The 12,129-nt window shown below is 40.4% G+C and overlaps 1 protein-coding gene across 4 annotated transcripts in view; it reads left to right on the forward strand.

Annotated features, from left to right (window-relative positions):
* Positions 1-1,556: 1,556 nt before the first annotated feature.
* Positions 1,557-12,129, forward strand: part of grin2bb (glutamate receptor, ionotropic, N-methyl D-aspartate 2B, genome duplicate b) — a 143,004-nt gene continuing 132,431 nt past the window's right edge. For 3 of the 4 annotated variants that reach the window (XM_037543379.1, XM_037543380.1, XM_017699105.2), the window contains exons 1-2: positions 1,557-2,355; positions 5,940-6,557. In XM_037543379.1, the coding sequence (XP_037399276.1) occupies positions 6,531-6,557 (27 nt within the window). In that variant the 5' untranslated portion in view covers positions 1,557-2,355; positions 5,940-6,530. Of the gene's footprint in view, positions 2,356-3,553; positions 4,580-5,939; positions 6,558-12,129 lie in introns of those variants that run through there. The other variant, XM_017699103.2, reaches the window with a different exon arrangement.

The following is a 12,129-nucleotide window of genomic DNA, read 5'->3' on the forward strand; positions in this document are numbered from 1 at the left end:
TGACCAAGCTCATTAAGAATAAATTGTATGTTATTGCTACAGACGTTTCTTATGAAGTTTAAACTGTATCTTTTTATCTGAATGGATACAAGAATGGGTCTGTCATGTTCAGATTATCCTCAATGTAGGGACATTTATTCTAAAAATGTGCAGTTTTGGTGAAATGTTTAGGCAGCATTGCAATGCGATACCTGAGAGGATTAATTTTAATAGCTAAACAGACATCTGTCTGCTCTTTGAGTTTAGTACAGCACCAAAACACTGATCGACTGTCTAGAAATTTTACAGGGCTGTGTCACGATTGGCCCCTCCCAGTCCAATCCATGTGTGTTTGTTTGGGTCTAGTGCTCTTTGTTTTGGTTTCCTAGTCCGGCCCCTTGTTTTGTGAATCCGCCCCTGATTGTCGTCACCTGTTTTCCGCCTGTCCCTCGTTATCCCTGTGTTTTATAAGCCCCGTGTTTGCCCTTTGTTTTCACAGGTCTTTGTACTGTTTGATGTTTGTATGTGCTGTTTGATGTAAGGCTTGTGTGTGTAGTATATGTATTATTTGAAGAGTTTTTGTTAAGTGTTAGGACTTCTGTGTTCCTTGTCATGTCTGTCCCTCATGCTCTTTGTGTTGGTTACCTAAACCTGGACCGTCTTGACCCTGATTTTGGATTTGCCCATAATAAAACTCGCTTATCTCCGCATATGCCTCCGCCTCCTCGCTCCCCCCGGCGTTACAGGCTGGCTTGGCAACCCTAGTACAATCAGAGGAAAGAAGCTAGTAAGCAACATGCTCCTACCCAAAGATGTCCTCTCATGACGTCTCAAAACTACTATCAAGCAGCACAGCACAAGACCAAAAGAAAATATAGCACACATAAAACAGCTCTGGAGCTGGCAGCAGTGACTGTTTCTCCTCCATCTTGCTCAATTTTGACATGACTAACTAAAGCCCTGCACTAAACTGTCTTCTACTGGTTACCGCATGGTTGCATATTCTTTCAAAAGTTGAACGTTTGTTGAACGTTTTCCATTTGTCATGCACTGCCACGCCTCTGTGCCTGTTGTCTGTCAATGTAGAATTGTTCTTATTTAAATCAGTGGCAGGAGGTTTGATTTTTTTGAAAGATACTGAAATGGTGAATGTCACCTTGTTTTTAGTAGCTGCTAAGTAATAAGCCTTTAAATTAACAGCTAGAGATTAATAATCCATTCATACCCAAAATGGGAGATTCAGATACAACCATCAAGTTAGTGAAAACTACATTTGAATTCTGCAGCATCTGGAAACTTGCAGCAAAAAAGCTCATTCCTGACCAGTGGAGGGAGCTAAATGTCTTGTATATCAGACTCTAAACCCAATTCACACTTTTACTCTGCACTGCATGTTATGAACCTTTTCTTCTAACACTACCCCTTTTCTCAATCTCCCTCTAAACCTGCAGAGGGACCCCTCACTCTCTCCTTCAACCTCTCACTTTCTCTGCTACTCCCTCGCTTTTTTACTGGTGAGGGGAGGGTGAGAGAGAGAGAGAGAGAGAGAGAGAGACTCTTGCTGTGGCATTCATAGGCAGACAGCACAACCGCTAGCACCTCTTCCTCCAGTTTTCCCCTGCCTCACTCACTGTTCATGGAAAAGGGCTATTTTTCCTACTCTAAAACGGAGGACTCTTTTATGACAAGCCAAAAGAGGGTGGGAGAAAAAAAATACAGGGGAGGAAAAAAAAAGAAGGAAAACAAGAGAGGAATGCAAACGATGAGAAGAACAGGAATGTGAACTGAGAGAGAAAAAGCCTCAATCACCTGCGATCCCCCCTAAAGGAGAAGAGAGTGAGCAAGGAACGAGAGAGAAGACGGAAGGCGCTGGAGTATTCGTTTTTTTCTTTCGTTTCATTTTTTTCTTCTTCCTCATCGTGGTGCTGGCAGGCGCCTCGTCTTTCCACCTGTTCGCTCTTTCCGTCATCTGCCTGCTCATCTATTTCTCCATCTACCTGGTGTACAATTTCGCCTACCTATGACCCGCTCTGGAGAGAGGAAGGAAGGGGAAGAGAGGGGCTTCTCTCGTTTCTTTGGTTCTTTTATTGCTCCGACTTCTCCCCTCCATCACCCGGCCCTCCTTTCCATCATCTCTCCTCGGACCATCGCCCCCCTTCTCTTTCTCTCCGTAACCGTCTCCTCTGAAAACGCTCCGCCGCTCACTGAATGAAAAGTTGGACACAAAAACAAAAGAGCATATTCCTCCTTTAAGTTGTCTCATCCCTTTCTTTTCCTCCCCTTTTCCTTTTATTTTTCCCTCTCTTGCTCCTCCACTGCCTGCCCCCCTTTTTTTCCACCTCACTTTTTTTGCTGGACGCTTTAAAGTTCCTCTAGGTAGGTTCCAACGACTTGTTTAGTGTCTGTCCGACCTGTTTTGTCTGTGTGCGTGGGTGTGTGTGTGTACCTGTGCGTCCCTTTTTTCTTTGTGTACTCAGAGCACACCTTGGCACACGCCTTGCACGCGTGAAACAAATGGACAAACAAACAAACTTTGTCATCTTTCCAACTGCTGTTCACTGTCCATCCCCACAAAGGTCCCTCCATTTTCTCTATGTAGTCCTTTAAGTGAAGAGGTCTCCAGTCCAGGGCCATTCTGTTTCTCCTGAAACACATGCACAGAGTTGGCCTGAAGCTACATATGCATATAGTCACCACATAAATATAAATAGCCACATGTTCATTCTGTCCTGTCCATTAGTCCATCTTTAGTCTCTGTTTTGGGCCTAAATGTAGGCATCACCACACCCACTGAAGTAAAGGCATTTGCTGTTACTGCAGTGTGAAGCAGTTTGTCGTTTAATTCAACAGGCCTCCAGAAGCAGACACGAAGCCGTGCTTTCATTTGCTCAAGATGTTATGTAGGCATTCACTCAACAGAGATTGCCTTCATTTAGGTAGGCTTTCAGCCTGAGACACCAAAAATAGCTTGTTTTATGTATTTATGGAGCCTGTTTTACAAAACTGTTAACCATTTGCTTCAAGTTAATGAAAGACACTAACCTCATCAACGTTCATACTCAATTTCTGACCCTAGTTTTCAGTATCATTATCCTTCTGGAACAAATGTCTGAAATGGTGTGAAGTTCTTCTCAGTATCTACTCATCAGACAGCGTGCTGAACTGTGTTTTTCTTTCGTTTTTTTTCCTCATACTCCCCTCATCATTCACAGCTGGCTTTGGCCTCTCTACTGCTATAGATCCCTTTTGATTGGGTGTTTAATTTTCATGTGTCAGTCCTTCATATTTACCCCCCCACACCCTCACCTCCTCCGCCCCGTCTACCACCTGGGAGGCGAGCTTACACTTTTTCTGGCCTCCTCATCATCATCCCCCTCTCCTTTCCTCTCCTCCTCCCCCTCCCTCCTCGCTCCATCTCTCGCGGGTCCCCCGATCAGCTGACGTGCAAAGCCTCTGTGTCCCAGATGGCAGGGGAACAAAAAACATTTCAAGAATTGAAAAAAAAAAACAACAACAAAGTTTTTTCCATCCATTCACTAATTCATTCATAAATATTTCAGTTTATTTTGTTATTTAGAAATGCATCTAGTATCTCCATTTAACATCTTGCACTTTTGTATGCATGTTTAATGTCCCTATACCTGGTAAAAATAGACTAAATATGGTAAACGTGAGGATTAGTGCTGGGTAATATACAGATGCAATTAATAACAGTGCAGTGGTTTTGGCGTCACAGTGTGATATTGATTTTGGGTTTTAGAGGTATTGTTGGATAATATTATATCCATGATAACATTCTACTCGATTAGAAGTACTGTCTCTGTAGCTTTTACATTTTTTATTCTGTTTTGTTCACTTATGGTATCTAGTAATGTAATTTACTGGGTGCTTCAGATTGCTCTGAAAGCAAAGTCTTGAATACATACACACTAAATAAACAGAGAGTTTCTGTTCTGGAAGTATGTTTTCAGTGTGGTTAGCATTTAAAATGTGGTGCAAATTATAAGCTCCCTTTGCTATTATTTTAACAGCTCAATCAAAACAAGCTATGTTAAGTTTGCAAGACATTATTTTACATTATCCGTGTCTCAGTATTCAGGAAACGTGGACGTATTAACTTCAGAAACACTTTTCTCATTATTAAAGCAAAATTAAACAATATCTGATACTGTAATGTATGTGGAAAACACTGTGATACTGAATTTTAGCAGTATCACACAGAACTAGGAGTACCTCTCCATTTCATCTATCTATTTCTTGCTCAAACCGTCACTTTCCTCTTTCTCTAATTCTGTTTTTTGCCTGTTATGGTTTGCTGGTTACCATTTAGTTTCTGTCTTTTTTTGGTTTCATTCCATTCAAGTGACATGCCAGTTGGGTTTATCAGGTTTATATAGCTACTATTTCAGTTCCACGTTCCTACTTACAATTTTTCTTGAATTTCAAGGACTTTTCACGTCTTTTGAAAGCCTGTGATTCGACTAGACGGACATGTCAGGGGAGACTCTCTTGCATTTCTTGTATTTTCTCTGTGCTGTTTGTCCAGTCTTTCCCAACATCACCCAGACATTATTGAGACACTGCAGAAATGGTTGGAATGGTAAGTAACACAAGAAGACATGCTAACACCCATTTATTGTATGTGTGCATGTTTGTGTGTGTTCTCTGTGGGTTCGGAAAGCAAACACAACAGTCAATCACTGGACTCTACTCTGAACATCCAGGCCACAGACTAAACAGGGTGGACTCAAGTAATGAGATGTTCAGCTTACAGGCACTAAACCATAAAGCTGTTATTTCATTCAATTTTCCCACTGAAAGTAATGAGCCTGTGCAATATTTTCTAGAGCTCTTTTAGAAAGAATACAGCGAACATTTACTTAAACTGAGTTTCCTAAAATGTTTCCTGTTAACTGATCTCCCATAATATGTAAATTCAACCAGATTGTATTTGGACTGACAGCTAATAGTTTTACTGCGGGGTTTTACATCACATTTAGGTGGATTCAGATGTCATGACACATCATATGAGTGTTATATGGTAATATGCCTACAATGTACATTTCGCTGTTGTAGAAAAAAAAAACAACAACCTTATATCTACCTTTACAGGAGAAGGGAAAAACCTACTTTACTTCAATACAAAGTCAATGGAACCAGACTTTTTGTCCAAGTCATTTTGTACCATTTCCTTTGGTGCATTCATCATGAAATTTAGACATAATGTAAAGAGTAACAGGCAACAGATGCAAGGTTTTGTTCCAACCACAGCAAAAAAAAAGTGTGTGTGTGTGTGTATGTATATATATATATATATATATATATATATATATATATATATATGTACACACACACACACACACACACACACACACACACACACACATATATATATATATATATATATATATATATATATATTTAGTATGATAAGGAACTTGTTGAGAACTTGCTCAGATTGGTGTGAAGTTTTGTAAAGCTATACCTTGGGTGCTCCTCTAATAGTACCTATTCTTATTATTTTATAGTTTATACTTTTATTTACAGTTAAGCCTGGATTCTGTTCTGCCGTTTTGGTGAAATGACAAAAAGAATGAGTTTAATATGATAAAATAAGTCATAAAACTCACCTTTCAGCCATTCTTCATGTTTGAGCTCAAACAAGCTGAAATGTAACCGTTCGACTGCGGACATGAATGGAATGGACTGAACTGGAACAAACCAGAGTTTATCTTTTTCACTGATATCCATTAATTACCCCAATATGCCCTCAAATAACCAACAGGTGCTGCGTTTTGCTTGAGGAATCACAGGACATGGTGAGAAAAGAACGTAAAACCGACCAGAACCAAGCCGCTCAGCTCAGCTCAGCTCAGCTCAGCACAGCGAACCCCGTGTTCCTTCCAGCTCTGCTCGCGTGCTTATTTGACGGGTTTCTTTTTTTCCCGCCTTTTTTCCAGTGACGCCATCAGGAGACCGACGCAGGTGGAAATCACAAAACTACTGACAGCTGAAGAACCTCACAAACCCAGGAGCTGAAGAAACCTCCGATTTTCCTTAAAACGAACCTTTTTACTCCATCACTGCAGAAAGAAGCTAACGGACAGAAGTGTGTTTAGGAGGCCAGTTGTGTGTCTTTTGTTGGGGTTTTTTATGAAGGACATGTCTACAGAGATGTAGACCTCAGGTGTGACAGTCAGTGTGTTTTTATTTATGTAGTGACTGAAAGAGCTGAGACCTCCCGCTTCGTGCTCTTAGTTGTGTTTTTTTTGGTCTAATTCATGACGTGGTGACTCATATATTTTGGACTTTTTTTTCTTAATTAATTTCTTGACTCAGTTCATCTGTTACTTTCAAACCTCCATCTGGATCTACAGTAAGGCCAAACTGCTGCAGTCTGAATCCAGCACCCGTTCACACCAAACCTTGTCCTCCTTCCCTCTGCGGACCCCCTCGCGCTGCTTCATCAGTCAGTCATCCCTCCATCCGAGGCTATGAGAGGAAGAGAGGAGACCCAGCTCACATCATCATGCCAGAGTTGAGGAGAGAGGATGATAGTCGGGCTGGCAATGTTCAAGGTAAGAAATGAGCCCTTCTTTCCTTTTTTCCTTGGTCCTTTTCCTCTTGTCCATTTACACACTCACTTTTCTTCACTCCTTGAGCCACTTTCTCTAACTCCCCTCTCTCTCTGTATCTCTCTGTCCATCTCTTTAGCTCTGTCCAAAAGTTTTTCTTTCTCTCTTTCTCTCTTTCTTTGTCTGTCTCACACATGCGCACCATAATCCCTCTCTTGCTGTCTCTCACTCACCCACTCACTCTGTCTATCCCTCTGTTACTCTCACCTCTCACTCTGCCCCCCCACTCACTCCTCTTCTGTTTATCTATTTTCTCTAGCTTGCTTTCTCTCTCTCTCTCTCTCTCTCTCTCTCTCTCTCTCTCTCTCTCTCTCTCTCTCTCTCTCTCTCTCTCTCTCTCTCTCTCTCTCTCTAGTGCTCTCTTCATCTGTCCTCCCCCTTTATTTATCTGTATCCCACTTCTATCTCTCCCTCTCTTGTTCTCTTTATGTCTCTTCGTCTTGCTTTCTCTCTGTCTATGCCTCTCTTACTTTCTCTTTCTACCCCTCCATCTGTCTCTTTAACACAGTGCCATCTTCCGTTCTTTTGGAACTCGAATTATTTGTTGAATGAATTGGTGAATATGTGGCCACGAGTGTGTGTGTGTGTGTGTGTGTGTGTGTGTGTGATATTCAGAGCCTAACTGTCTTCTTCTGCAGGCGTTCTCCCAAATTGCTCTTGGTCGTGCTGCCTTCTTTCAAGCTTGAGTAATGTGCCCATAGTCTTGTCCAGACATCGCAACTAAGTGGGTTAACTAGAAACAAAGGGGGAGAGAGAGAGAGAGAGAGAGAGAGAGAGAGAGAGAGAGAGGGAGGATGCACTGCCCTCTCATCCCTTGTTCTGTTTCTCAAAGCTGTGTTCCACAGAACTAATGAACTCATTCTGAGGGACGGAGGCGGTGTGTGTGTGTGTGTGTGTGTGTGTGTGTGTCTGTGTGTGTGAGGGGGTAGGACTCGTCAGCTAGCCTGAAATCTTTGATGATGTGTCCCTGCCTTCTGACTTCCCTTTGCTTATTAATGTAAGGTGACAGATTTGCTTTACCCTTGCTCAGTGGGGTCGGCACTGCTGCCAGTCACGCTCGCCTTTGATTGACAGGCACCAGAGGGATTAAGGAAGAGAGAGCGAGAACGTCTTTCAAATCTTCCCCAGCATCACTTCGAGGTTCTGTTGGCGTGGCAACGCGAAGTTGGGTTGGCGTGGCAACGGAACACAGGGGCAATGCCGGAGCCCTTTTGTGACATAACTGTTAGTGTTCTAAACTGTTGCCTCTTGTTTGTGGCAACAGCCAAACTGCGCCCTGTCCACGCCATTAGTGCGCTATTTCAGAAGTGTTCCATTTTGTAGTGGTGTCTCAAAACCGTGGAGAACATCCAGTGCGCTCCTACCTGTACTTCGTTTAAAAAACAATGTACGTTGAATTTGCTTCAACATTTTAAAAAAATGTTTGATTCGTACTGTGTGGGTATCATTTTCCCATCTTTAAAATACATTGCATCAGCACCGTTTCTGCCAAAAGTAAACTGAGAGACACAGTTATCTTGATGTAATATATAGCTAGTTTTTGAATGTATCATACACATTTAAATAAATTTAAACATACTAAACCAGTATATTTTTATCTTTCACTTTATTTACATTACGGACACTTGTATTCAGTGCCTGATTTTTCAGTGCATTATGGTTGATCTATATGTACATTTCATAGCGTTTTAAAAAAGAAATTACAAAGTGTGTTTGTAGATCAAATCAGAGTGTTTGTGCACATAAAGGTTGTCTATATGCTCTCAGAAGTAAACGTAGTAAACTGCCACTGGGGCAGTACCACACTTCTCACTGGGGTGGAACCCCTCAAGGATACATCTCACTATCTTTAGACAGGGTATAAGGGTTGTATTGTCTCCACGCACCCCGTCTCGTCTCCAGGCTTTTTATAATTCTGTTCTGTTTTAGAACATTAGGTGCAATAGGTGTACTTTCCATCTAGGGAAAAAAAAACTTATTTAAGGTACACATTTTGACCTTAAAACCACTGTTGTACCTTTGAGGGCACATTTCCATAGATTTTACCCTGATAAACGACAAATGTACCAGAGTGGACAGAGTGGACAAAGCTCAGTTAATGTCATAATTTTACAATAAATTTAATAAATGAAACGTGGACAAAACATCATCAATAGTGGTAAAATCTTGTGCTTGAGGCTGTAATGGCAAATGCACCAAAGTATGTAAAGCATTTTACTTACATTTTTCCCATTTTGCAGCTTTCAAAAGCAAGTACAGCTGCTACCCTCTGTGTTTGTAACACCTGTTGCTAAAGCCAACTGCAATTAAGCTTCCATCAGATGAAAATGATGTTGCTAAGCACTACTGCGTGATGAAGATCATGACATGCGCATCAGAATGTAGTCCAGGATGGTATCTTGATGTGTTGATTGCTATTTTTAGAAATCTTACTTTGTGAATTCTAGAGGATTCAACAGGCAAATAAAAATGAAGCTTTATTTGATTCTACATGTGGTTCTGTGTAAATTGAATGTGAGTGCGTGTGCGGTGTAGTGCGATGTTTCATGTCAGCCAATAAAGTAAGCTAACTAACTAGAAGGTTAGCCATTTAGTCAAATGGGATGCGTTTAAGAGACATGAAATGATCAGAAAGACCATTAAATTGTTACACTAGAATGGAAGTCTGTGACTGGTGCACCTTAATAGTTACATTATCAGTATTAATACGTTTTTGACCTGGGAAAGTCAGTTTAGAAAAGCTTTCTGTTTTTCTGTCTTGGTTAAATTTGTCTCAGGATTCGAACTAAATCCTGTTGTATCAGTGCAGCACTACCTCTGTTATCCACCCAGAAGTCATTTCTTTGCTGTTGTGAAGTGACCCTGATTTGTCCTATGTAGAATGTTATCTGATAAGTGTTCTCTAAGTGTTTCCTCTATTAGGGTTCTGTAGAATGTTCTCTATGTAGTGATTCCTAAAGTAGTGTGTTCTACATGGTGCTCTCAATAATTGTATTCTATATTGTATTTCCTGTAATAGCTTTCTATGCAGTGCTCCCAATAGTAATGTCTTCCATGTAGTGATTCCTCTATCAGTGTGTTTTAAATGTGTAGTGGTGTTCTGTGTAGAATTTTCACTAATACTGTTGGGTATACAGTGTTTCCTATGATTGTTTTATACAGTGCACCCTAGTCTTACCCCGTAATGGTGTTATAGATAATAGTGAGAGCTATACAGTGTTCTGTATAGTGCTCGGTATAATAGTGTTGTATATATTGCTTCCTATAGTAGTGCTCTATATAGTGCCTCGTATGATAGAGCTCTGTATAGTGCTCCCTGTAATAGTGTTCTTTGTAGTGCTCCTTCTAATAATGTTCTATAAAGTGCTCCCTCAGGGGGACCATTTCAAATACTGCGATTATGAGAAGTTTTGCACGGTGCACCGTATCCATCCTCTGCAAAGTTACAAGCGAAGCAACACCAAAGCAGACATTTTCTGCAGCCGTTCCTTTTTTTTTGGGGGGGGGGGACACAAGAAAGAGCACAGTTTCTTTACAATGCTGAACGAGCTGCGGCTGCCGTGCTGATGTTTTCCTCATGTTCCTCATGACTGTGCACACAAAGCGCCTGTATATTTGTTAGTGTGTGTGTGAGCTAGAGATGAGCTGTTCTTTCTGATCGATGGTGTGTGTTCTCGTGTCAGCGGGAGAGATGGACTGATGGACATGAAGGTCATTATCCTGAACTGGGCTCATCCATGCGGCTTTAACAACATTGACCAACCAATTAGGGGGGATTTAGGTTAGCGTGTGTGTGAGTGTGTGTTTGTGTGTGTCTGCATCACCTGTGGTGATGGTTTATCAGTTTATTAATGTGCACCTGTTTGCACCTCCATAACAATTAGAGGAAAACCTGGCTCTGTTCCTTCTGCTGAAGGGACTATGACTAGCTCACACACAATGTCTTTGACAATTGATAATTATAGTGGCTTATTAAGCTATGTGTTATGGAGGGTTTTGCCAATAATGCTGGCAGTTTTTAGTTGGGTATTGGACTGTTCTTTAAGGATGACAGGCCCAACATCTTGGATAGCATGTTACAAATGCAAATATTGTAAATTGTAAGCCTCATTTTTTTCACAAAAAAAAAACTATTGAGATTTGGATAAAAAGGAGTAAAAGACAAAATGTTCTTGCATATTATTTTTTAACTTCTTTAAAATCCTAGTGTAATTTGAAGTAATCCTGCAGAATGCTTCGCTATGCAAATAGTGCTACAAAATATTCTGCAGGGATTCTGATAAATCGCGGACGTTAATGCAGTCTGTCAAGTTTATGCCATTTTCTTTTGGGTAAGATTATACAGCCCCTTCTGCAACACATGGAAATATGTGTTTTATCATATCATGTTTTCAGGCCATATCTTGTTTGTAATATTTAACATGATATTATATTTGGCCCTTACCAAACAGCCCTAGTTTTGAGTCATGTAAAAATGCCAATATATCATCCATTGACTGCTGTTTTTCCACATATTCTCCATCTGCGTTATAAACACAGAAATAATAGCAGCTACTAAGCAGGTGAAGAAACTGTTCATATAGCCTCTACCACAAGTGTAATTTGAGTGAATGAGTTATTTTTTTGCAAGTGTAGGGAAGTTATTGCAGTTACAATTATTGTCCATGGTAATCATCCATATGCTGCAGATGGGACAGTTAGACATTAGGCTGAAAAACAGTAGAATATTCTTTTAAAATAGTGGGAACTGGTTTCTACAGTTATTTTATTGCTTATTCTTCATTGTTTTCCAGTAATTGTCCTGTTACAAATGTCCATCTATCCCTGTCAGGGAGCTTCAACTTGCTACCTTGGTTCCTCCATCCTGAGGCAGTTTTTCCTTGTTTGGCACCAGTCCTCAAGAGTTTTGACACTGTTCTTCTAGACATGGCTCATATATCTTGACACATGCTCACATATTAAAGCGCTAGTTTAGTATATATTTCTTTATAGTTTAAACGTCTCAGTAGTTGCTGTTAATATTGATAACCTATGCGTACATTATGTAGTTTTTTAATTAGCAGTGATTTAAACTGTTCCAAATGATGGTCTTAAGAAAAGGTGCGCATCAAATTCATGGCGTGTTCTTAAACCATAGAGTTGTTCACACCTCTGTGGCCTTAAAGAACAAATTGCACATAAGAGCATAGTGGTGAATGTCAGAATCTTGTGTAAAAACTGTGTTAGTGGGTTTTAAGAACCCAGTTGGTGAGTGAGGCCCAATGTTAGAATCACTCATTCACTTCCTTTAATACCCCTGAGATAGTGCTGAGCAGTATTGTTAAACCCCAATATTGTGATATTCTCCAAATATTTCAAATTATTAGAGTATTTGATGATATTTAAGTTTCCAGAAAAGTTAATCTGATTTATTATATTCTTAGTTAATGTCATTAATAAATACATTTTCTAATACTGTATCATTCCACCCTTCATCAGTACACAAAAGGTAGACTGGTGAGGGGATATGAAAAAT

This window comes from Pygocentrus nattereri, chromosome 12 (genome assembly GCF_015220715.1).
Source record: "Pygocentrus nattereri isolate fPygNat1 chromosome 12, fPygNat1.pri, whole genome shotgun sequence".
In the NCBI taxonomy this organism is placed as follows: Eukaryota; Metazoa; Chordata; class Actinopteri; order Characiformes; family Serrasalmidae; genus Pygocentrus; species Pygocentrus nattereri.